Here is a 25825-nt window from a genome sequence, read left to right as displayed (position 1 = left end):
TACCACTTGTTTTTTCTTAGGCTTGACATATTTGGACTAGTTATTGATAACTATTAGCTGCTATTATGATTGATTCCAGACTTGCCTCTTCAGTTAAATAAGCCTGTGTTTGTTCTTCTCTTGAAAGTTTTATTCTTAATGTTTAATTTGTTCTTCATTTCAAAGGTTCTGAAGAAAAAGCACTTGAAAGATGTCCATCTTCAACAAGTGTCTGTAAGAAGGTTTGCATCGTTCAATCTCTTTATAATAGAAGATCAGAATACAGAAGAGGAAACAGGGACCTGGGTTCAGTATAAAAGCATCTTTTATCCTGAGTACAGTGTGTCCTTAAGGTAACTGTCATATAAGTTTGAAGTACTTCTGAAGATCTTGTACAGGCCTCAAATAAAAACTCATTAGTCATTCTCCTAGTGTTTGTATAACTAGGGCATAGTTTACAAAGAAACTGTTAGATGTTATTTTTAGTTGTCTGTTACAGTAAGCAGCTTGTCTGTTTTTCTCTTGGTAAATTTCACTGAAGTGGCAGACCTCGAATGAAAATACTGATAATTGTACCTGTAACTGAATGCAAATATGAACATTTATTTTATATTTCTAGTAATTTTCTGTTGTGACATTCTTCAGATATAAGTAGGATGTAAAACACCTGAACACATTTATTTGTAGTCTGCATAAAAAAATTAATGATGGGGTGTTATTCAAAAAGTTCTGAAAGCTTTTTGGTAGTGAGCTATATTTTATTTAATTTTCTTCTAATTATTCTTGTAAAACTCAATAATTTGGAAGCCAGTTTGCAAAACTAAAGAATAAAATATTTCCCCTTCCAGTAGAAATGATTTTACCTAATGAAGAAATCTGTTTTATATTACAGCAGGTAAACCAAATGAAGGTATTTTTATTAAAAGAAACAAAAAAACCCCAACCACAAAACAAACAAGCAAAAACCTCCAAAAAACCTAATCCCCTTCCCCACCCCAAATTCTCTGAAGGACTAAAGCAGAAAAGTTTATAGCTGCCATTCATTACTGTGTGGGGTAATTTTTCCCTTCTGCTTCAATCTGTTTTTCCTTGTTCAGTTTTATAGATATTTAGAACTTGGTTTTGCCTCTCCAGTGTCATTGAAATAGTAACTTGATCATCCCTGCATCAATACTTGTTTTGCTTCCTCTAATAGGCTTTGCTGAGGGTGTAGGATTTTGCATTATGTGCGCAGTAGAGGATATTCTGCAGAGCCTAAGTTGCTGAAATTGTAAAGTGCATTTTTAACTGAGACTTTAAATTAAAGCCAGTTTTAAGGAGAATAGGGACATTGTCTCCTGGTGGGGATTTTTATCTTTTCCCTTTATTTTGTTCCTGTCCAGAAGGTACTCAGTGATCTATGAAGTGGTAATCACTGATTGTTTTAGGAATAATGATTAGAACTTAGTGTTACACTTCCTTTCTCTCTATGCTGAAGCAGTGGCAATAGCTGGCATATGCTTACATTTCAGACTACTGCAGGATGGTGAAGAGGAAAGGAGAAAATACAGTATGCTTGGACAGAGAGTATAAATACCTGCAATAAAATCCACTTTACCTTGAATCTGTATTAAATAAAGTTTCTTCCTTGTTTTCACAGAATCAGTAATTTAAGGTGCTAAACATAACATTTTAACATGCATAACAGAGCAACAGTTCTCCTTGCTGAAACTTGCATATCTAGAAGATAAGAAATCTTGGAGTAAGCGGTTCTGGATCTTTGAGAACTGATTATGTCTTGGAAACTTAAAGATCCTCTGTATGTTAATTTTTCTCCTCCCTTTGGCAAAATATTAATTATAATCATTTTCATCAATAGGAACAATTTTAATAGGATAACAAGAGCATATTAATATCATATTATTAACAATAACAAAAGCATCAGTCAGGTAAACCCAGAACAGGGTGCTCGAGTAGGAGAGGAGTAGGAGTAGCCTTTTTATGTATCTTTTTGTTAGGGAAGAAATGTTGCTATGGCCCCTCCAAAATCTTGACAGAAGTGCTTTTGAATTTTCATCTACATATGTTTTCCTTATGCATTAGTATCTTCTTGAAAAAGCTCATTGCATATGTTGGATGTTAAAAGGGCTGTCAGCTAAGATCTTGACAAGACTAAATGCTTAAGAAAGTTCATAAGGTTGTTAGTGGCTTTTGGCAAAGAGTATAAAGGTCAAGCTGTATCAGTTCAAGGGCTATCAAAACTGATCAAATTGTATATTCAGATATGCTATGACCTAGCTGGAATTCCTGCTCTAGAGAGACTTGGGAACCAGTTTATTAGGCAAATAGAAGCTCTGGTAGGAACTACCAGTCATATACATGTTTTTCTGAACTCAGGCTTGTTTTAATAAGGTGCTATTTCTCTAACCAAACTCAGGTTGGATTCACATTTAGGAAAGAAGAGCTTACACCTTGCTTTCCTGTCATTAGTTTATTTTTAAAATCGTTCTGAATGACAAATCATCCAAAGCATGAAGCCAGAAGTGGCAATTTTTGCTTAAAAAATTGAAGATGGATTTACATGCCATTTTGATTAGATCTTTGAAATGATAGCATCATTGACTCGTTTTTAAAATCCTCATAATTCTTTTGGTTAAACAGTGATCTCTGGTGTGCTTAATGAAATGTAGATTCACTGTACATGGTGGAAGGTGGTCTCTTGAAGTTTGTGTGGGTACTAAGGTGCTGTGCGATAGTTCTAGGGTATGAGGAGGAGTGTCTAATAAGTCTGATTTTTGGTAGCAGTGAAAGATGTTTCAAAACGAACTTTCTTGTGTTATAATCCAGAATCTCATTTGATTAGTCTCCTTTGGATTTGTACTATATTTGATGCTCCTACGCACTACATACCTGTCTTGATGTGAAGTGGATGGCTACATACACGAAATTGCTGGGGTTTTAATTCGTAAAACATTCATGTTAATTAGTTAGCTTTGTTCAAGTTCTCTTTAACTTTGGGGGTATTTCACTTTGCTGTTAAAAAATCATGCACATGCTAAATATATGTTTTCTTGGTGATAAGATACATAGTAAGCAGAGCAATTTAAAAGTGTTTATTTAATATTACATTTCTAAATCCTTCTATTCTTAATCAGGAATTTGCTTTTAAATTTAAATTTTGTGTAAGTAGGTTTAGCAATGAAGTGATGCATAGATTGCAAAGATGCATGTCTCATTGTGGACATGGTGTTTGTCTTTTAGACAGGAAAATTATTCTTCTGGTAAGAGTTAAAAAAGGAGCAATCAATATCTTCAAATCTTCTATGTCAGGATATGGATTTACTTCAAAATTGTAGGCTCATTTTAAACAATTAGAGAAAAAATAAATTATTTCTGTGGTAAAATATTTTCCGTTGATCAGTCATTTGATGTTTCAAATACAGAAATGCAGAACTCAAAAGAACAATGTCAGCAGCTTATGAGAAGGTTTGAATCTCTGTAAAGAGTGCTAAGTATTCTTTGCAGGGTGTCATGCCTTTATTCTGAATGTGAATATGAACCTTTAGATAAAGGTATGAAAAAAAATTATTAGATGATTGTAGGCCATTGGTTTAGAAGTGTGGCATGTTATTTGTGTCACATAGTGTGTTAGAAGGTGGTTTAGGAGTGAATTCTATTGGCAGTTTCTATAGGATATTCCTGCTAATAACATTTTTAAGTTTTAATGGATTTTTATTTTAGGGATAGACATAAAAAGAATGAAGGGAAGCAGATTTCAAGGAATACTGTCTACTCCTTATGGACAATTTGTGTGATATGATAAAGCTGCTTTCTTCCACTTATTGTGTGCTAAGAGACAGTGTGTGGATTTAGCAACGCAGAGGCTTGGTCGCAAGAGGAGGAAATTGAGGAAAGAAATAAAAAGTGATTTGGAAACATGTTTCTTTCATTCACTGGTGAAGCTATGACTGTTCCGTCATATTGCCCAAGAATTGCATATCTGTAGAAAGAACCAGTAGTCGAAGAAGACATTGGTTTGGTTTCTTCCATGTTAAACTGCGATATTGAACTGTGGTGGAAAAGAGTTGGGGAGTAGCTGATGCGGGCTCTACAAATGCAGTCCTTCAAATGGAGAAATGTGGTTGTTGCTGTTTGGAAGTGTGTCTCCTTGAGCTCTCCCTTTCACAGTACCTCAGCTGTTGGCACATTGCTTTCCTCCGTTCTAAAACTTGTCTGCTATAGATGTTATGCTCAGTTCTTCACTGTTTGGGTTCCCTAACTGTTAAGTAGTTACCAGTAGAATGTAGGTGCCTCTTATTTTAGGCTTGTGTAGGGAGGAAAAACTATCATAACAGGAAGAGGTATTCTTCCATCGTGCCAATTGACTTTGGAAACTAACATGGAGTAGTATTAAAGTAATCCATAATGGTAATATAGTTAAGACCTGAGATGTTGAGTTTTGGAGTAAATGAGAGTGGCTTTGCTATCCAGATCACTGAGACCATGGCTGTGCCTTTCAGTCTAGGATATTGAGCTTGCTCCCTGCTTTTGTTCAATGAAGGTTTCATAAACTGATCAGACTCAAGGAAGCAGCTGTTAAACCATGTTTCACAGTGAGTGTGGAGTGGGCATCTGAAAGACTGAGGAGAAGGGGAAGTTCTTCATAGCAAAGCTGGATGCTTCACATCATTAAATTACAGCTCACTTATGTGCTTGCCATGAAAGCAAGAAAAGAGGTTGTTGAGGCAGAGAGTTAGAGGAAGAGACTTCTGCAGGCAGGCAGAAAAGGGTGTCTGTGCAAAATGTCTCTGCTGGCCAAGAGAGAAAACACTGGGTATGTTGTGTTTGTATGTGGATGCCACAAGCTTTTGGCCCCTGTATAATAAATGTAAGAATATGTTTGAAATGCGTGTGTTGATTTTAATAGTGGAAAGAATGTTTTATAATCAGAAGAACTCATACTTAATGAAAACTGAATATACCAAAAATAATAATGTAGATGGAGAACATTGTGTTAAATGAAACATCAAAATGTCAGGACAACCTTAAAGACAGAGGTGTGTGGCATGCACCTGCTATGGCACCTGAGTTGGTGTCCACTCACAGCTGTCCCCTTCTCAACTCTAATTATAAACCTCATTTTGGAAACAGCCTGAAATATGGCTTAGTGATAATTTTAAGGCCAGTGCTGGTATAGTTTCATTTCCCTTTTTTGCCTTTATCTACCTTTTGACCCTGAAGTATATAAATTGTATTCTTTTCCAGACCAGGACACTCTGCTTACTTCTGTTTTCCCTTCTTCATAGCATTCTGTTAAACTACAGGTACCAGACTGCTAAACTGTTCAACCTCACCTTTGTTTGCTTCACTTGGAGATCTGCATGATAAGCCTCCTTTCTATATGGACTGTGTATGTAAAGAATTTGGGAGGGCGGGCGACCCAAACCAAAACATGTTATCCCAGGACTAATCTGCATGCCAACCGAGATTATAATATTTCATTACTTAGCATCTCCCTCACCCCCGTCTTGCATTTATTTAGAGATGAGAGGTTCACAGCTGTCTGAGAGACCCTAACTGTGTCAGACATATACACAGTTACAGAGTTTATAGGATACTGAAGAGTCAGCAGGGGACAGTTTAAAGGGCAGCTCTGTGCTTGGCAGAACTACTGATCCTGTCTGCTTCCTTGTCACTTCTCTTGAATTAACTCTGCTGCACTGGTTGTCCAATCAGATTGAAAACAAACTTGCTAGGAAAAAAAAAAAAAGGAGAAAAATTGTGTTTTAAGTCCCTATGATCCATCAGAATTGTTCTAGGCTTCCATTGCAGCTAAGGAATGTGTTTTGGGTTTTTTTTTATGTAGCTGGGAGAAGGGCTCTAATGTCCAGTTCAGTCTTTTGTAACATCTTTCCTGTATTTTGTTGCCCTTGTTTATAAGCTCATTTCAATTTATTAATCAGATTTCCATTTGACTTTCATTTTTTTTAGAACTACTCTGGTTGCTGTTTGGTGCTTCTCAAAATTTACCGTGTAAATGTTTCTTTATTTAACGCTTAAGCTTATCAGAATCTCCAAATAAGCTTCTTTGAACGATAAATGTGCAATTTCATATTTTTTCATTCTTACAACGATCTTTCTTCAGGAAAGAAAAGCTGAGAAAATGAGAACTAATTTCATAGGTGCTAGAATTGTTGGATTTCTTCCATTTTTTTCACTGTTTCAAATGAGCATGTTCCTAAACAGCCTGAGAAGCTTAATTTAAAATACAGTTGAAAGGCTGTGGTTTTGTATTTTACTGACTTGCTGAATTCTTTTTAGATTTTCTTAATGCATTTGTGGAACAGCTCCGTGACCTGATTGTTGGGAAGTGTAAGATGTTTTTATTTTGTGCATTTGGGGCATAGATTAGATCGGTATAGTTAAAAAATTCTTAGTTGCTTTTTTGTGTGTGTGAATCCAACTACCCCGACATCTGTAACATTTAGAGGAAACTTTTTAGGTAAAATTGTATTCGACTTTGGTGCATGTTCTTTCTGCTGCTGTCAGTGTTTTCTTCACTGTGGTATGTAAAAATCAGTTGTTTAATTTATTATCCCCAGTTTAGAATGTTTATTTCACTTAGGTTATGCAAATGTAAAACCAAAGAAAATGCAGTTCACTGAACACATCAATCAGTTTTATTGTTCACGTTAATAAAGTGGTCTTGATTTTGTGGGAGAAAATAGGAATTTGTGTACAGGTACTTGCTGTTCAAAACTCGTCTTTAACACAATTATTCCTTTATTATATGTGACTTCCACAACTAAACAAAAATTGATGCTTCTTTGAAGGGTTTTTGTTTTGATAAAGTATTCGTTTCTGTGAAACCTGTTCCTGGCTCATGGATTTCAGTGATGGAACTTTGTCCCTTTGTTTTCCCCCTGGTGGCTACAGTGGTACCTGTTTGTTACTTGTCTGTGACAGGGCTTTGTGAGAAGTGAATGCCTACAGTGAACCTCTTTTGTGCAAGAGACGTGTGTGTTATGTTGCGGATTTTTTGTTTGTTTTTTAAGTCGGTTATGCGTTGGTAAAGTCATTGTTTACGTTTTCTTCCAGATTTCACAACGGACTCTTAAATGTTAAAGAAGTTCTTACAAGTTTTGACAACACAGGGAATGTCTGTAAGTCATTGTTTATTTAAATACTGTACTATGTTAACAGAAGTCTAATTGTATCAATGTAAAATATTTCTGTATGAGCCCTCAATAACCATTTCTTTTAGCTGAGAAGCACCATCAGTGTGGTCAGAGATACAGATCTTCCTATCACAGTGGTTTATGTGTTACCCTGGTTTACGTAGCCCAGTTGTTTGTGTGGATACACCTGTAAGTCAGTGTGGGTTATTTCTGGTTCTGTGACTGTGACAGGAATATTAGAGTAGGTGAACTGGGTTGGGTAGAAAATTAGTTTAGCCCATTGACTTGTGTTGTCCAGTGGCCAGCAGCGGCTATCTGCGGAACAGCAGTGCAAAAACTTAGGAAGCAAACACTGATACTTCTGTCTTGGAGAGGGCAAACTCAAACCAGAGTAAAATGAAAGAAAGCACACGGTCAAGTACCCACAGAATTTATTGGAGCATAGAACATGACATGCATTAAAAAAATAAAGGGCAAAGAATTGTGCAGAAAAAATTCACTGTGGCTATTAAATATAAAGAAATTACTTTATGGCTCAGGAAGTGCTGGATGTTAGGAGAATTAATGGAGCAGCAGGATGATACATTTGTCCTGATCTTTTACTCTTGTCTAAGCATCAGTTACTGGGCACCATTAACCTGGGACAAGATGAGACATAAGTGGACCTTCAATGTCTGACCCAGTATGTCTCTGCTTCAGCATACTTATTAATAAAATTATCTGTGCTATTAATGGACTTAAATTGTAAAATTGTGGTAGATCATGGAAAAGGAGCTGAAGAAAAATATTAAATACTTCTGATGTAATGAGTATTACCATTATATAATTAACATCTCCAGTTGTACATATAATTCTTGTTTGATTATTCTGCCTTCTTTTTCAGGTTGGTTTGTTTTCAAACATGCACCCTGATAGAGTAAAGGGGGTGGGTGTGTGTCTGTAAGTTTGCCAAATATTCAAGAAATGTGCACATATCTCTTTCTCCTTGTCAAAGCAATGCTACAGAAACCGTTCTGATATATATATGTTTCCTCTCAAAGCTCCAATCTTAGTATTCCAATAGATGTTGGCTTAGGACCTTGGGAAACAGGTCAGTTTATTTAAGAAACTTTTGACTTGAAAGGGAAAAAATGATCATAAACTATGTGCTCTCCTTTTTAAAATTTGCTAGCTTTCATTCCATTCTGAACATTGAAGATGGTTCTGTGGTCCTGTCACAAAATACTTCAGGATATATTCGTTAACTGTTACCAAAGAGAAATGTTCTCTGATTTCTGAATGAAATTTATATCTAAGGGATATATAGCTATGCAAATGGACTATATTAAGTCTGAGAAACAAAATTCACATCTGTAATTATGGTGGACATCAGCTACAAAGGTAGGCATCATGAGCTCAATGATAAAACCATTTTGATTTAAGACATTTAGAATCTGGAAGAAAATACTTTGCTTAAATTATGGGAGGCATTTAGAGATTTGATGTTGTAGATTCTTAGAATAGGAAGCTAGGGGGATTTCTATAGCAAGTTACTTTGTTCTCATAAACTGTTCTCTATAAAGGAAAAAAATAAAAAAAAATCCAAATTGGGGGTTTGGATGCAGAAAAAATATTTTTCTTTTAGTTTCTTGGATAACAGCTTGGGAATTTAGTTTGGACAGTAGAATTTTTTCCTTTTTTTTTAATTTGTGTAAAAGTGCTTCCCAGTGGATCACGACAGTGTACCTTACTCTGTTAAACATGGTAACGTGATTTCTTAATCTTTGTGTGAGTACTTGGATTGTAATCAATCTACACAAATTCTTTGTTAACACAGATAATTTACTCTGCTAAAGTTTTCATATGCTTTCCTATTGATAGATGTGCTGTCAGCTCTTCTGTTAACTTTTTCCAGTATTCCAGCTACTTTCTTATTGATTGCAGATGGTAGAACAAGACTTATACTCTAATAGGCACACCACCAGTGCTAACACAGAAGTAATATGACATTTGTAGGTCTTCTTACTGTTTCTCTGTATATACAAAGATTCACATGCGTCCTTTTGGATTCAGTATTGCTTTGAGGGTTCATGCTGTGCTATTTATTATACACAGTGTTTTCTAAGTCATCTCCAGATTTACTGCTTCCCCATTCTTAAATGTCTGTGACTGTCTGTCTGTGTTGATGTACATATTACTGATTTATACGCATTTTACTAAGCACTCTAGATTATACTCTCTTAGGGTAACTGATGTTCTGGCAGCATGCAGTACTGGCTTGGAGTGTGATAATACTTTTCTGCTACCACCTGTATGGATAAATGTCCCCAGTGTCCAAGCCACAGTTAATTACGTGTCTGTCACACCATCAAAGTTCCCTCAGTCTTGTGTTTACTGAGCTGCTTTGTTTGAATCATAACTGACTGAATTTGTGTGCACTCCCATAATTCCTTGTTTTGAATTGGCTCCTTCTTTGACCTTTTTCTGTGTATTTCTTGTCTCTTTTTGTGTTAACCCACAGCTGAAATGGTAGGTAGTAATCCTGCTTCCTCTTACCCCCAAAGATAAGGGCAGTTGTAGTATTTGTAAAATTGCATAGCCTATTTTTCACAGGTATTGTGGGGTTCTTTAAGAACTTGATATTATCAAATGATTCTCTACCCTAAAAAAACCCCAAACATGCCTAAATTGGTCTTTAACGGTATTAGATTATTTCTTCTAATACCTAATACTAATGGAACTAGCCAGTATCATCAGTCCCATCATTAAGGGGACCCATTGAATATTGCAGACTTTAATGTTCTTTAGGACACACTGCAGAGTCAGAACTTATTTATTGAGCACTAAACTTAAATGATGTGGTCTGAGTTATGAGAAAAGAGTTTTTAGTGTCCCATGTGTTTGTTTTGGCTACCATACTGAGTATCTATCAGGAAGATTCATGTTTTGCTAGAGATTATTTGATTATGAAAAAAATGTGTATTAAGTAGATTAGATTTTTAAAACCTGAAACATTTCACATATTACATCCTTTTTAAACATAATTTGTTTAAAATAACGTGGTTTGTGTGGTTTTGAGGTAAGTTTATTGTTTCTTCTAGTCATGTTCCTAAGTATCTTGTTTTAAAGAGCTCTTTCAGGGAGCATTTCTAGGTATTTTTATTTTTAAGAGATAATAACATTAACAGCCACATCACCATGCACCATCAAAAGAAGAGTGGTAGAGCAGACTCTAGCTGATAACACTTTCTCTACACTCCCAGTAAATATCAACTCAGTACAAGATATGCCACTAGCTGGCAGCATTATATAAAATATCAATAAGCAGCTTTTGAGGACGACTTGTGACTGCTTCCATAAGTGCTGCCTTATAGCAGAAAGACTTTAGGACAAAAGTGGAGTCACCTGCAGTAGCTGTAAATGGTGTATTGCAGGGTCCCAAGTGTTAGCTCTATAAATTGCCTCTGCACAATGTCTTGTTCAAACTTGGTACCTAAGCTTGTATTCTCTCTTTTCCCAAAAGATTTCTGAAGATTCATTTTTCAGTGTAAGATTGCTACTGTGAATGAAAATTCACACTACAAATTACAACTGGTTTTCACTTTCCCAGAAAAATGTGATTGATTTTTTTTGTTTTCTCTTCTGTTCATCCTTCATGAGAGAGCAGTTTCCATGTGAAAACTCTAAATGAATTCTCCACAGCTAGGATGCAATGCTAAATGTACTACATTCAGCTTTAACTCTGTGTATAAACAGGAAGCAGGGAAAAGAGGACTGGAATGAAGGAAAGGATCAGTCTCTGGTTTAGACAACAGTATGCCATCTGTTAAAAAGATGGCACATCCTGAAACCATCTCTAGTCTTAAGATAGTCCTTTTAAAGAACTGATGGATCCCAGCCAGAAGGTTCAGTGATGGCATTGTGGGATAGCATCAGCTGGCTCCAGGAGCCATGTGCCATGCTCATCCTTGCAGAAGAAAAGTCTCGTCTGCAACAGACTGTCTGGAAAGCAAAGAAGATTCTGCAAGAATCAGCTTTTGAGAGTATCACCTTCCTCTGCCTTTCCTAGTGGGAGAAAGCAGTTATGATTGAAGTGCTTGTATAATCATATCCTTGCAGTAATCATTTCAAATTATGCATACTTTTAAATTAAGTGAAATGATCAAGGGCCAAAATATAATCCTCTTTACTAATTGCCGTTGGTCTACGCAAGCTACAGTGTCTGTAAGGGAAAATTTTAAGCAGTGAAATACAGCACATTTTGGGATTTTTATCAGTTATATACTTGATGTTAACATGGAAACAAGCTATTCCAGAGTTCTCAACTCATATAAAATCACAAATGCACTATAGGTAATAGCATACCATTTTCTTGTAAACTGCCTGTAGCATCAGTTAATAATATAACTACTTTCAAGAAACAATATGTTCAATACATATTAATTTTATTTTCTACTTGACCGTGTACAATTACATGTTTTGGAACTGAAAAAGCAGCAGAGGGTGCTACAGGTACAGAGCTACCCAGGCACACGTTCCAAAGTTGTTGCTCCGGCAGGCAAGCAGATCCTGCAAAGACTTTAGTTTTCCCTTTCGGCTACATGTAAATAGGATAGCTTTAAATTCTGTTGTTTCTTTTTATACGGTAACGCAGGTAATCTGTGTGAAATCCCGGAAAAGCAGAGGCACGGATTTACTTGTTATCTGGATTTTTTATTTTTTTTTTTTTTTTTTAAAAACCTGTTCTTGCTGGAAAATGTTGCATAGGTTCTTGGAAACAGTGTCTGGATGTAGCTACTGTTACAAAACATGCACTCACCATCTTCAGAACTGTTTTTTTGTTTCTTTGTTTTAATTTGCCTCCCACACACAAGTAAATGAGCTAACTAAATTGGAGAATATTTTTGCCCCTTTTCATGAAACTACCAAGGGAGAAGGATTTTTTTTTCTTTTTTGGAGATGCTTATCAAGGAGAAAAATGTGGGGGTTTTTTTGTTTTTTTTTTTTTTTTTTTAGTTTTTACTCCTTTCCTTTTTTTTCAGACTGTATAATTTTAAAATTATGCTTATTTGAAACTGGTAATTATGTAACTTTTTGGTCTTTTATTTACTGAAAAAAAATCTACTGTCAATCAAACAACCTTTCCTTCTTTCTTGCTTCCTCTCGAAATAACCTGGAACAAGAGGGGTCTTCTTTCCTGGTAGGTAGTATATGAGGATGTGTTCAGAGAGCTGCTTGTTTCTTCAGAGCTCCCACGGCGTGACTCAAAGGTATCTGAGCTCCTCTATGGAGAAATTGTGGCGGCTGCTGATTTATCATGCCCGGAAGGATAGATGCCATCAAGCTGCCTGGGGAAAAGCATAGGATGGCATCCAGTATGGCAGCAGAGGTGCTCTTGTATTTCATGTAACATTACCTGGAATCAACAACAGAGAAGATTACATTTTTCAGGTGCTGCTGTGGCAGTTCACCTCTTTTCTCCCTCCTTTTTTGGAGGAAACATCTTGTTTTCTGTGGTAAAAAGCATACCGAATATGATTCCTACCTCTCTGTGCCTTGATAGGTATTCTTACCTGAAGAAACTGCCACTCCTTGACTTCTGAGCCTTTTCTCATTCCATCAGTGCAGCAGTTTGAAATTGTGTACCATGTCAGAACCTCACACCCTCTTGAAAGTCTTCAACAAAAAATAAATCAACTGGACGAGTGTTTAGATAGCAACAATATGTGTTGTTTTGAATGAAATTTTGTATTTATGATACCTACAATTTACTATTCACTCTGCAGCTTCCTTTAAAATAAAACATTTCATGATCAGGGTTAAGAAAAAACAGCTGTTTCCTCCCTCCCCCATCCAATTCACTTCACTGATTCAGTTTACAGCATCATCCTGAGCAGTCACATTGACATAACTGGCATAAAGCTTATGGAATGGAGCAGAAAATAAGTACATGGCGAGAAGCAGGTACCTTTTAAATTACTCTTGCTACCACAGTTGTTTTTATGAAACTGTTCTCTGATGTTCCATCAGAGATTTGTCTAAATACTGTCCTTCAATTCTCTGCAGTTCCTCACTAAAATCTTGTGTTTATCAGAAGCTATGTGAAAAGGATAATCGTGGTTAGGGATCTGTTTCCTCTAAAGTATCTTATTTTTTTTCCCCACTATATACTCCCACCATACCTTGACTCTGTGCCTATACTTTCAAACACGGTACCAGCTTACAGAAGTCAAGGTAAGCAAGCTCAGCTGAGTTCTTCCAAGTACCCTCTCTCTTCCTTGGTCATTTTGTAATTTTTGTAATAATTGGTTGTAAGTTTTTTGTAATAATTTTTGTAATAATTGGTTCTCCTGTTCAGGAAATTCCAATGAGAACCTTTTGATAAAAATACATGAATCTCTTAGAGCAACTGCAGTTACTTTTCTGTATTGCCAAGCAGTGTTTTGTACCATGGTGCTCTGATTAGCTGGGTTTTTGCATCAGATCTGTTATCTTTATAGAAATTGTTGGTATACTTATATGATTCTAAGTGTACTATTCGTGCTAGTAGGACTTTATGCACTGGTGTTGACCTTGTGTAATCTGAAGCATTTTTTAAAACATTTTGTGTTTTCTAAATGGATTATTGTGACAAGTTGGATCTTTTCCAACTGTTCCAAGTCTTCAAAAAACATGTAGATGAGGCCCGTGGTGGACTTGGCAGTCCTAGGGTAAGTGTTGGACTTGATGATCTTAAAGTTCTTTTTCAACCTAGTTGATTTTATAATTCTATGATTTTGATCCAAATTAATTAAAAGAATTTGAAGATAGGTATAGCACCTTAAATTAGATGGGTTAGAGGAGAGTATGAAATATTTTAATTAATTTCATGGGTTTTACATTAGGTAACTTATCTTAATCACCTTTTTAATTGAGATAGGGAAGGACAACTATGGTAAGCATCCCTTTAAGATGTACTATGTAGTTAATTAAGCTTAGTCTTTTAATGTATTATAGTTTTCCCTTAAAATACTTTAAATTTGAGCATAATTGAAATAAATAGTTTGAAAATAGTTCAGTGTAGATTGATGTGCAGTGGGTTGTTGCACTCTGGGTGGAACTTGCATGTTTCTTTGTAATCATTCCTGTTCCTTTTTTTCACCATTCCTTGCCATCTTTTAGCCATGCTTTCACTGCTGCTCTTCACAAAAGTACACACATGAGGTGCAAAAACATGTTAAAAAAAAGCCAGTCTTGGAGTACATCTTTGAGTAGCTACCCCAGATAAAGTTGATGGTGGCACCTGACTTGCATGTCAAATGGGCATTTCTCTCTATTGTAATATAGTCTCATCAGTGGTCATAGTGTAGAGATTGCAAGGACAATCCCTGTTCTTTGTTTTCTCTGTACAAATGTAATTGAAATGTTATATATAACTTGCCCCTAGTTTTGGTTTTGTTTCAGGTCTTTTTAGAACACTTCTTAAATGTTGCGCTACATTTCACTTAAAAATATGTTCAATTGGGTGAACTCATATTGTCTTTTAAAAATGCCGGGGTGAAAGGTTTCAACTTAATTCAGCATCAGTTCACAGAATTGCATCCAAACAAAACTGTGTTGAGTAAAATATTTCTGGAAATGAGAATTTGAAACCTTTGGTGAATAGTATATCCATTTGATTTTTATTTTTTTTATAGAATCATAGAATCATAGAATGGTTAGGGTTGGAAAGGACCTCAAGATCATCCAGTTCCAACCCCCCTGCCATGGACAGGGACATCTCTCACTAAACCATCCAACACAAGGCTTCATCCAACCTGGCCTTGAACACCGCCAGGGATGGAGCACTCACAACCTCCCTGGGCAACCAATTCCAGTGTTCCACCCCCCTAACAGGAAAGAATTTCCTCCTTATATCCAGTCTAAACTTCCCCTGTTTAAGTTTTAACCCATTACCCCTTGTCCTGTCACTACAGTCCCTGACAAAGAGTCCCTCCCCAGCACCCCTATAGGGTGCTATAGTTCTCTCTGCAAAGTGTGATGAAAACTAATTACATAACAGTGACCAGATGAAAATCCAATATAGAACTGTTATTCACATACTCTAGCTTGATAAATTAAATACTCTTATTGAGTCTCTGTATGGTTAAATAAAAGTCTATGTTCTAATAATTTTTCAAAATCTTTTAAATAATGTGGAAAGAAACAGACAAGACGTTATTTGAGAAATCTGAAGAACTAATTTTTGGTATACCTGGTAGATTAAAAGAGCCCCCATACAAGTGGTTTGGTAAATGGAAAATGTATGAAGAATATGTGTACAACTGAATGCTTGAGTTGCTTGCTCCAACTAATTATTGGAGGCACAGCCTTGTGATTTTATTTAAGACTGTAGCTCGCCTGCAGAAGGCTTGAGTGACTAGTTCATAAGACAAAGATTCAGAAGATGCTGTTTCCAGCAATAGTAATTTTACATCTACTCGCCTTAATGGTAGAAAAGATCTCCAAATATTTAATGATAAACTCAAACTTGTTTTGCTCATTGGCAAAAATGAAAATTTCTTTTGTAATAGCTATTTAGGTATTTTAAGTCAGCACATAGTCTTGCCTACATCTTCTTTTCCTTACATTGAGCAAGCCAAATTCCATCATTTTTTCTTAAGCTACAATTTTTGCTAGCTTGTGACTTTTCTTTAGACTGTGCATTTGGTTTGTATCTTTTTTGAAAAGTATTTGTCAAAACTGGGCACATTAGTTGAGACCTTCACAGGTCTAAACAGGTTCTAAACCAGGTGATTTTGTATTTTACAGCCTGTAATCCCAACATTGTATTCTCCTCTTGTACAACAGCATGACTTTAACTCATATTGAGCTTTTGACCTGCCGTAAGATCCTGGCCCTCTTCAAAAGGTATCTGTTACTCCTGATTGTGTATTTATGTAGCAGATGTGCCAGTGCCATACCTGGAACTTGTCCCTGTTGAACTTTCTCAGTTTTCAGACTTTTGTCCTTTGAAGGCTATCTTTCAACATGCTGGACTTCCTAAGGTGATATATTGCTAATTTAATAAGCACATTCCTTCCACCATCTAGATGAACAGTGAAAACACTGCAAAGCATGATCTAGTGTAGGTATTTATGGAAACTCCACCTGATAAAATCCCCTGCTTCTACAGCAAACCATTGAGAGTTATTCTCCAGAGTCAGTTTTCTTGATCAGCTCTGCACCTATTTTAACCAAATTTTATTTAGACTGTTTTTCTCATGAAATAGTCAAAAGACTTTCTGAAGGTGTGATACAAGACATCTGCTGTTTCTGCCCCATACATGAGTCTCTTATCTGGTTGCTCTGGTGAATGTTTATTTAATTAAAATTTGTAATTTATTTTTTATTGTTATACTTTATCATGGAATATACAACAAAAGAATGAAAAACATTACTCTGTTCTGAGTTTTTAATTATGTGAAGATGAGAGAGGATGAATTGAATGAAACATTATACTTAATTATAGAATGCGTTATTGTCTTCTGCGCTGAAAGTCACCTGATGGTTTTCTGTCTTAGAATTTCATTCACCTCCTGAAAGCCATTGTTTTAATCATGTGTACTACAGATGTATCCTATCTAAGCTTCTAAGCGTAGTTTTGTCTTGTAGTTCTTCGGTGTGCTGAAGGAGAACTCCAGCTACGCTGAAACGTGTACTGGTTTTGTGACATATTTAGTAGCCCAGCAAAAAATAGAATAGGATTGTAATAGCTTTCTACCCTAATACACTCCACCTCCTATCTCTTGACATTCCTTCAGTTTGTTAGAATGTAAAGTAATGCAAGATTTTGGTTTTATTTTATTTTGTTTGGGTATTTGTTCTTTTTGTTTGGTTGGTTCTTTTTTTTTTTGTAGTTTGGAAGTACTCAAAAGTGTTTGTGCTTCTTGCACCTGAGAAATGGAATTCTGCAGGTTAACAGGACTAACATGAAAGCAGTCTGAGCCTCTTACACCGTTTAACACCAGCTCCTTGTCTGTTGTTATTTATTGTTGAACTGTGACCTCCGCCTTGTGAATTAAAATTCTTTCCATGTACAGTACTGCTGGCAAAATGTGAGTTTCACTATTTAGATAACTCTTTCCCAATTTAATTGTTAGGTTTTCCTTTGTATTTTGTCCAATTCCAGTATCTTAAGGCAGTGTTTTGTTGTCTTGTTTAACTGTGTGTTTTGTATCAGCTCAGAAGAGGGTAAATATTGCACTATACTCCCCAAAGCACATGTTTTGGCAATAACTAATCTGTACAATATCTCATCTGTGAAATAAATATTAGATCTGTTTTATAAGTAAGAAGTCTCATAAGCCTCTGTATTTGCTGGAGGGCTGTTTAGGGAGACGGAGCCAAGACAACTTACAGTGGTGTTATGCTGAGGGCTACTAGCAGATCTGACTTCAAACCTCTCCCACATGTAGGTTTATTGTAGGCTTTTTATTAAATGGTGCAGTACTGTGTTTTCAGGAGTGCCTGGTCATTTTAAATGCTGCCATTTGGGTTATCTAAAGTGAAGGACTTAGAGCTGTGTCAGAAAACAGACTTTGGCATTGCTGAACTGAACTTCAGCTGCCGTGACAATAAGATTCACTCCAGCTTCAGGTAAGGGGGACTTCTATGTGCATAGTGGCATGGGCTGGAATTCATTACAGGTGGAACTCCAAGGTTTGTGTGTCATTAACTTTTTCTTTTTTTGTGGTAAGATGTTTGTCACTTTGTTGATGTGTATTTAGATTTTGGTAAAACACAGTTTATATTGTTTTTCATAAAGAAACTCTGACATATAGCCATCAAGTTAAAGGGCTTACGAATGTGTAAGAGGAAATTTAATTACCCTTTATTGCATGTAGGCACACTCTTAAAGAATTTGGAGACTTTTCCCATAAAGAACCAGACTTTTTACTTAGTATAAAAGTTGGGCATTAAAACGAGAACAGCTTTGTAAGCCTTGACTTAAAAGTAATTACAGTCGAATGGTAGTAGTAGCAAAAGGCAATGTTCTCTGATGATTTTAAGCTGCCTTTGAAAGCTGTGTAGCTACTCAAAATGTTGGTAGGACCAACAAAATGCTTAAAGATACACAGAAATAAAATGGTCATACAGGTTCTGCATTAAGAGATCTCTACAGTAGTTTCTAAATGGACATTAAAATATACTGTCTTTGAATTTAACATAATTTTAAGGGAAAAAAAAACCAGGTATACACTAAGAAACTAAGATTATATGAATCAAGGGAGAGACAGCTTTGGGAAGCTTTCCAAATAGTATGTGCTGTTTGCTCAGTTAAACTTCCTGTTGAATTATTTTGCTTATTTTCAAAGCACCTGTAGAGAAAAATTATTTATCCTTCCCATTCCCATATAGAAATTCCCAGTTCTAGAATTAGAAACAAACTGTCATAGCTATCATTGGAAAAAACCTTAAATTACAGTAGTAGTATTAAATGCATTTTCAAGATCATCTACTTAGCAGAGACTTAGTTCGTTGCAGTCTTTATTCTGACTGATACATGCTTTACAATGTAAATATTTGCATAATGTAGCAGCCAGTTGCATGTCTCCTGTGTTAACCTCCAGAAGCTCTAATAACTCACACTTCCTTTTGGCAGGCAAAAGTAATTATGGTCACGTATAATACAGAATTCCAAATATTTGGTTTTGTTGACAGTACATGCAGCACAACAATATAGATGATTTTAGACAAATAAATATTTATAATCTAAGTGCTTTAAATCTGTTGTAATTCTCATTATTTCAAATATGTGTTTCCTCATAATTACTATTGCATTTTCTTTTGAGAATTCCATTTGTGTGCTCTTCAGAAAATGCTGTGGTAAATATTTGGCATTGAAGTACGCAGCCACACATTTCACTATTTGTTAGGGTAAGTGACAGGCTAACAGAAGGGGAAGATGTTATGCCAGATAATTCTGCAAGGCTGATCTAGAATCAGACTGAGTTGCTGATGAATGAGAACAATAAATTAAAATTCTCTGTTTTCATAAATGAATTGGTTTTTTTGCTCTTTGCCTTTTTTTTTTCTTTAGAATAAACACTGTCTAGGTTTGGCATTTAAACAGCTCTGTACAACTGTTGTAATAGTTGAGTGTGAACTGTCAAAAAGAAATAGGCAGAATCATGGAAATGATTAGTCCAATTATATCCTTTAAGATGCTTTTGCAAATTGGAGCATTTGATTTGTAATTGCAAAATGTTTCGTGTTCCAGACTCAAGAATATGCATGTACTGCTCAGAAGAGACTATCCTGTGATTTTTAAGTAAGTCAGTGTAATTGGCATGAGTTTTTTTTTTTGTGTGTATATATAGGTGTGTGTATATAGGTGTATATATAATTAATGCACATACAATTTAATATATATATTCACATTATATATATGGAAGAGGAAAATTTGGATTTTTAACAGGTTGGGGTTTTTTTTCGTAAGACATTGTCAAATTTTTATTTTACCTGACAGTTTACTTTGACCCTGCCTGAAATAGGTTCTTACTGGTAACATAAATATTGTAAAATGATGAAACTAGTACTGCAATGTGCCATCTTCCCCCGAGTGTTTGAAAGCATTGTCAGCTTTTGAATTACTGTCATATTTTTTCAATTGTTTTTAGTACAAGTCAAATTTGAGTTGCCTTAGCAATATAAAGAATCTCATTGTCTTCCACAGGGCTTGTCAAATGAATAAGAAACATTTGTCTTCTCTCTAAAATTGATTAAAAAAAACCTCCCCAAAAATTATTTTAATGTGAATGAGGGGAGAATCTGGTAACTATTGAAATGTTTTCAGTGCTGAATAATAAAGAGCATGATAATTGAAGCTTGGCATAGAAATGAGTAGCAAATTTTACTCTTGCTTCTCTTTAAAAATTGGGAATTTGAATGTTGGATATCATAGAAGTAGACAACAAAACAAATATAGTGCTTGATATTCCTGAAGTACCATTCCAAGAAAGAATACTTATGTAATACAGTTAATGCTTACTATGTGTTACTGCTTTCATATTAATATGTTTCAAATTTTATGTATTTTGTAGATACATATTTTGTACTTTGTAGATTGTGTATGTTTGATTTATACATATTTAGTAATTTGAAAGACAGTGGCAGATACTGCTAGAATTGTTCACTCTAAATCATACTTTATTTCTACCACAAGACTTCAAAGGGGAAAGGATCCATGTTGCTTTTGAATGATGAGTGCAGATAATCAGAGCAGGGACTGGGACAAACAGTGAGCCTAGACTCAGCAAGAGTCATAAAACCAGGAGCGCGTGGTGGAGAAGAATGTGTAAAAGAGTAGCGGCTGAGCAGGCAGGAGAATTGGAAATAAAAGATGTATTTGATGAGGGTTTTTTTCCAAGAGAGAAACCAGATTGGCCAGAGAGGAGTCTGGGCTGAAATTGCAGTGATTTAAATGAATGTGTCCTAAGAGTAACTGGACCTAGTCAAGAAGTCAGAGGTGGACAGGAGGCTGTGGTAGCTCAGCTTCAAGAGGGCTGGAGAGAAATTGTGGGTGCACCAGGAAATGTTTCCTGCAGGTCCAGCAACAGAACCATGTTCGCAGGGATAATTTTGTATATCACCTTCCTGTGCCTGCTAAGGTGACATACATCTTTCATTCTTTTTAACTGCTGCTCTTTGTTGATGCTGCAGCGATTTAATCTACTTTATTTGCGTAACCATAAAGAAGTTGAGCTAGTCTGAAAGTTGCAGTCCTTTTAACAACCAGCTGATATTCGAGATGATAGGATTTTTGATGTTTATTTTTCACCTCAAAAAAATACCCAAGGAAATATGTTTTAATTTTGAGTCCTTGGCTCTACAAAATGCACTCTTATTTTAGGGTTGCATGTGTAAATGGGGATTTCATGATTTGTGCAGCTGCTTGTTGCTTGGAGAGCAGTTTCTCTATCTGCCAGAGGGTTCCCTGTGATGGTGGGCTAGTGCAATGTTTTTCTGAAAGGGTTTGATTTTCATAAGCAAATCACATCTGAAACAGTGATTTCAATGGTTAAAGTAGCAGGATCAAATACTCAAAAAATAAGGTTCTAAGTGCTTTGGTTGCTCAAGAACTAATGGATGTTTTTCTGTTTTCTGTGCCTCAGGGCTTCATCTAAAGAAAGTCTCTTTCTGACTTCCCCAGGGATGCTACCATGTGCTGTAAGGTACATAGCTAAGATTGTGAGGTAGAAGTTGCTGTATTGGGGTAACCGGCTGGGTAGCTATCAAAGTGAGACACTGAAAAGCAGTCAGTGCATTCTGGCAGGATGCATACAGCTTTCAAGCCAAAGGCTGTAGAAACCTGCTTTACGAAAAGGTAAATTCACAAATGGGGCTATATTTAACTGAAATGTAAAGATTGAATATTTTACCATACTGGCTTTCATTCTGTGTACTGAAAGGAAGTAGTAGTCCTCTGTGAAGTATAGTATGTGGCAGTACTCAGTTTCATGCTTCTTCCTAAGGCATACATACAAGACGGCTGTGCTAGGGGTGTAGTAGCATTTCCCAACCACTTTTATAATTTCCTCAGTCAAGTATTTTGTTTGACAACCTTGATCTTACTTTAATGGAAATGCTTGTTGTAATTTTATGTAAAAATTTGTGCTATTTGTAAGCATTTTATGCACAGACCTCAGATCACAAAATCAAGGATCTTTCATGTCCTGAAGTAGCACTTGCTGAGATAACTGACATGCTTTTACAGAAAATGTACCCAGAAATAATAATAAGTTTTGAAAGTACTCTGCATCTTCATCTGAATACCTAACCCTTACACCCTGAATCATCCTCTGATTCATAAAGCTATTATGTTTTAAAATATATATATTTATATTTTGATAGATCTTGTTAGTGTATGAGCGCCAAATTGCATGCAGTAATACAGCAGTTGGTAGTAGATTTCAGTATCCCTGTGCGAGTCCAAAGAATATATAAAATCAAGATTCCGTTGTTTTTTGAAGCACCTTGTTTTTGTACTTTTTAATTACAAAATTACAAAATAAAAAAGAATCATTCTTCTAACTTTTGATTAATTCCTGTAAGAATCAAATTCTAAAGTGTAGCAAAATGTAGTATTGCTACCTGTTTTCCTCAAGACCTGCCTAACCTCAAAGCATGTATAGGTTGTGTATTGCACTTATGAAAATAAATGTATATACATTTATGTGTAATGTGCATAAAACCTATGCCATTTCTCTTAAGAGGCATGAAATACAAATATTTAAGCCCCCTCCTTGTTAGCACATTAAGCAGTTTCTGATTTATTGCATCTCGTGTAAATGTCATCAGTTTAACAAACTTCTAGTTTGTTGTTGTGAATAGTCTTCCACACACTGCTTCTCTCATGATTCAGCTTAGACTTTATTGTGCACAGAGCCTTCTTTTAGTAAGCTCTTGATCAAGAAATGTTCTTAATTTGGAATAGGTATGTAATGAATACTAGGAGCTCATAAATAATAGCAAGGAATTTTAAGCAAGTGTTGAATGAGATTTAGAAATCCTTATTGTTCTAGTAGTTAAAGTTACTTTATTCATTTTTTTGAGACAAAGAATTTGACCCCCTTGGGAAACTGAACCTAAAAGCTGAAGCGGACGTTTTTCTTTACATTGATTGCATATTGAACATAGAATCCACCTAATTATTAAATAAACAGTCCTTCTACAGGATCATGGATAATTTTTGTCTATGTGTGTGTCTATAGTTAATAGCATAGACAAAAATGTACACCAGTCTAAAGTTTAGCAAATGCAGTTTGAATGACTTGTAGAAAGTACCGGTCTGTTTTACAATGTATATGCCAGGGTCTTAAACTCACCGCTGGGCCAAGCTAAAAAGGTAATGTCTGATTGTGATATTACTGCAAGACAAATGGTAGCATGCTACTCTGCTTGAAAACATAATGGCTTCATACTATAACCTTTAACCCTGAAATGATGCTTGAGTGGACCTTAACTCCTAAGTGAACATGCCTGAGTAAATAAAACTGTGGTTTCACATAACAGAGAGATACATTTTTTAGATCCTTTGCTGATTATATTGTGTGAAGGTCAATCTTCTGCCCCATTTCTGAAAGTCGGGTCAGAATAGAGATTTTAGGGTCACTTCTTCAAGTATCTAAGCCATTACAATGCACTAATAGGCCCTGATAGCTCATTTTATAAGTTCTTAGCATTAAGCTGGACATTGTTTGGACTCATTTCAAATCCTGCATGTACCCTGCAGGGTTAATTAACATCTTTTTAAATGGATGGTTTTTTAGTTATTTTGAATTAAAGTGCTTTGCTTTAGTTTGTTACAATTTACTGTCATTTACCATGAGTAAAGACATAGAAAGATTATATTTACTTAACTCAAGATCTGTATAATGTTTCTAAATTGAACTGCTAAGTTTATTTTTTTTATGATTTAAACCATCAAGAGTGTAACATCAAGCATGCAGTGGCAGTCACAGTTGAATGACTGTACAAAGCGGTTTGGAGTGGAAAATATTAGTGACCCATTCCAACTGTATTTTGCACAATGGAATTTTCAGATTATTGTCTCCTGCTCTATCTAAAATGCCATTCTGTTTACTTCTGTCACTGCTATGAATCTTGTTTAAAGGATGCTGAGATCAATTAATAGTTTAATTAGAATGATAAAGCAAACATGTAATTAGACGGCATATTTCAGTTTTCCACTGAGGTAAACAGAAGCATATCAAAAAGGGCATAATGAATTAAAATGTAACTATTTTTTGAGAGTATTTGAGCACAACAGTTTTGAAAACAGTATAGACTGGGTAAGGTTGAGACAAGAAAACCACAAAATATCACTACTAATGAGACAAGTATGTTGACCTCAAAAACAATGAACCCCCCCCCCCCCCCCCAGTATTGGATGCTTTTGAGAAAAATGTATTCTTAGTAAATGGAAGTACACTAAAACAAATACTATGTTTTCAAAGAAGAGAAATGGGATTAACACTTGAAATGGTTAAACTAACCTTGCCTTCAAGAGCATGCTTCAAATTTAACATGCATTTGTTTCAGAAAATATCTTTTGTAGCTGATCTTAAGGAGTAGTTAACAATTGTTTGGAAACAGTCTTGGCATCACCACTCCCAACCTTGTGTCTGGACTAGTGGAAAACCTTAATTGCTCTGCTAGCAGTAGCTGTCTGATATGTATGGATTCAGGATGTAAATTGAATTTGTACTGCTCATCAACAAGTAAGATAATTACTCCGTGCCTCTGGAATGTTCTGTCACAGTGTGGTTCCTTTTAAATCTTGTGAAAAAGTATTTAGAAAGGTAGTTGGTGTGTGTATGCTCTGTGCCATGAATTCGTAGTTTAATTATTATCCGATTAACCACTCTTGAGGACTCCTTGTTTTGGAGTTTACCTGGCAGAGTAATGCTGGAGGTGAATTGTTGTCTGGTGTGTCATATTTATGATCTGCTCTAATTTTTTCATGTAGACCATGTATTGCTTACTTCCTTTGTTCCACAATTTCTTATGGCTGCAATCACTCGTATAGCTTTGCTGCACTTCTGTCTGCTTTGCTGTTCTGCTTTCATTCCTTCACTCTAAAAGGAATCCTGACTTACCTAACACTCCAGAAAATTTCTTAGCTGAGCAAGAGCCGTATTCAAAGACAGTGCACTACAGTCATCCATAAAACATGTGCTCAACTGTTACATGTATGTATGGAGACTGAGTTCCAGAACTCAACACTGTAGCAGTGGGTGGCTGTAACTTGTGAACATCCAGAAATGGTTGATGATTTCACAGGTTCTTACCATTGTGTGGCTTCATTCATGAAGCTGTCATAAAGAATTGACCAGTAAAGGATTTTTTTCTGAATGTCTTGCCTCAAACCGAGCTGTATTCATTTTTATTAACATGCCACCTGTGAGCTTAAAAAAAAACCCAAACAAAAAAACCCCACAACTCCACCCCCCAAAAAACCCAACCCAACAAAAACCTAAAGCAGCAAACAAACCCCAAGAACAACAGAAACAGCTATTTTCATGTGCATAGTGTGGTTTGATCTTTTTGAACACACTGGCAGGTTTAACTAGCGTGCAACCTAGGAGATATTATTCAGGAGCTTCCTCTTTCATCGCCCCATTACCTATATTTTCCCATAGTCTACTTGCCGTTCCAAAATAACTTCGTCTACCTCCCCTTACCCTTATCTCAGGGGTGATAACCAAGAGTTGGTAAATGTATCAGGTTTGTAGTTACCTTGAGAAGGAAAAAGCAGTGATGTTCAGAGCAGCCTATCCATAAAGGTGCAAATACATATGCAGAGTAAGAGTCGTTTTGTTTTAAAGAATGTGGATTAAGGCTGGTGAGGACTATGCACGTGAAACTAGAGTCTTGGCACTGTTTTACAGTTTGTTAGCTAAGCACATTCCAAAATAGGAAAGCAACCTCTGGTATACACTAGTGCTTCTCTACTCAGTTAAGTTCAGCTTTGAGTTAATTGACTTCTGATCTGTTGAGAAATATGTCTAAGTTATGGAGCTTGTAAATGGTAAGCTGGATACTTGCTAGTATTGTCCCAACATAGGGCTGTGCTGATCTAGTGGCTTGCTGCTGCTTAAAAGAGGTAGCCCTGTTCTCTCTCTTGTGTTGCTCCCAATGCTTTGATCATCTGCTCCAGTTGCATGCCTTATTTTGGCTCTAATGCT

General features: G+C 35.9%; 1 protein-coding gene across 2 annotated transcripts in view; it reads left to right on the top strand.

Moving 5' to 3' along the window:
- CAMKMT (calmodulin-lysine N-methyltransferase) overlaps positions 1 to 25825 on the top strand; it is a 208759-nt gene that overhangs the window by 5795 nt on the left and 177139 nt on the right. For both annotated transcript variants that reach the window (XM_065679504.1, XM_065679505.1), the window contains exons 2-3: positions 166 to 332; positions 7057 to 7121. In XM_065679504.1, coding sequence (XP_065535576.1) covers positions 166 to 332; positions 7057 to 7121 — 232 coding nt within the window. The remainder of the gene's footprint in view (positions 1 to 165; positions 333 to 7056; positions 7122 to 25825) is intronic.

The sequence above is a fragment of the Lathamus discolor genome, chromosome 5 (assembly GCF_037157495.1).
Source record: "Lathamus discolor isolate bLatDis1 chromosome 5, bLatDis1.hap1, whole genome shotgun sequence".
In the NCBI taxonomy this organism is placed as follows: Eukaryota; Metazoa; Chordata; class Aves; order Psittaciformes; family Psittacidae; genus Lathamus; species Lathamus discolor.
This window is presented reverse-complemented; position numbering and strand designations above follow the sequence as displayed.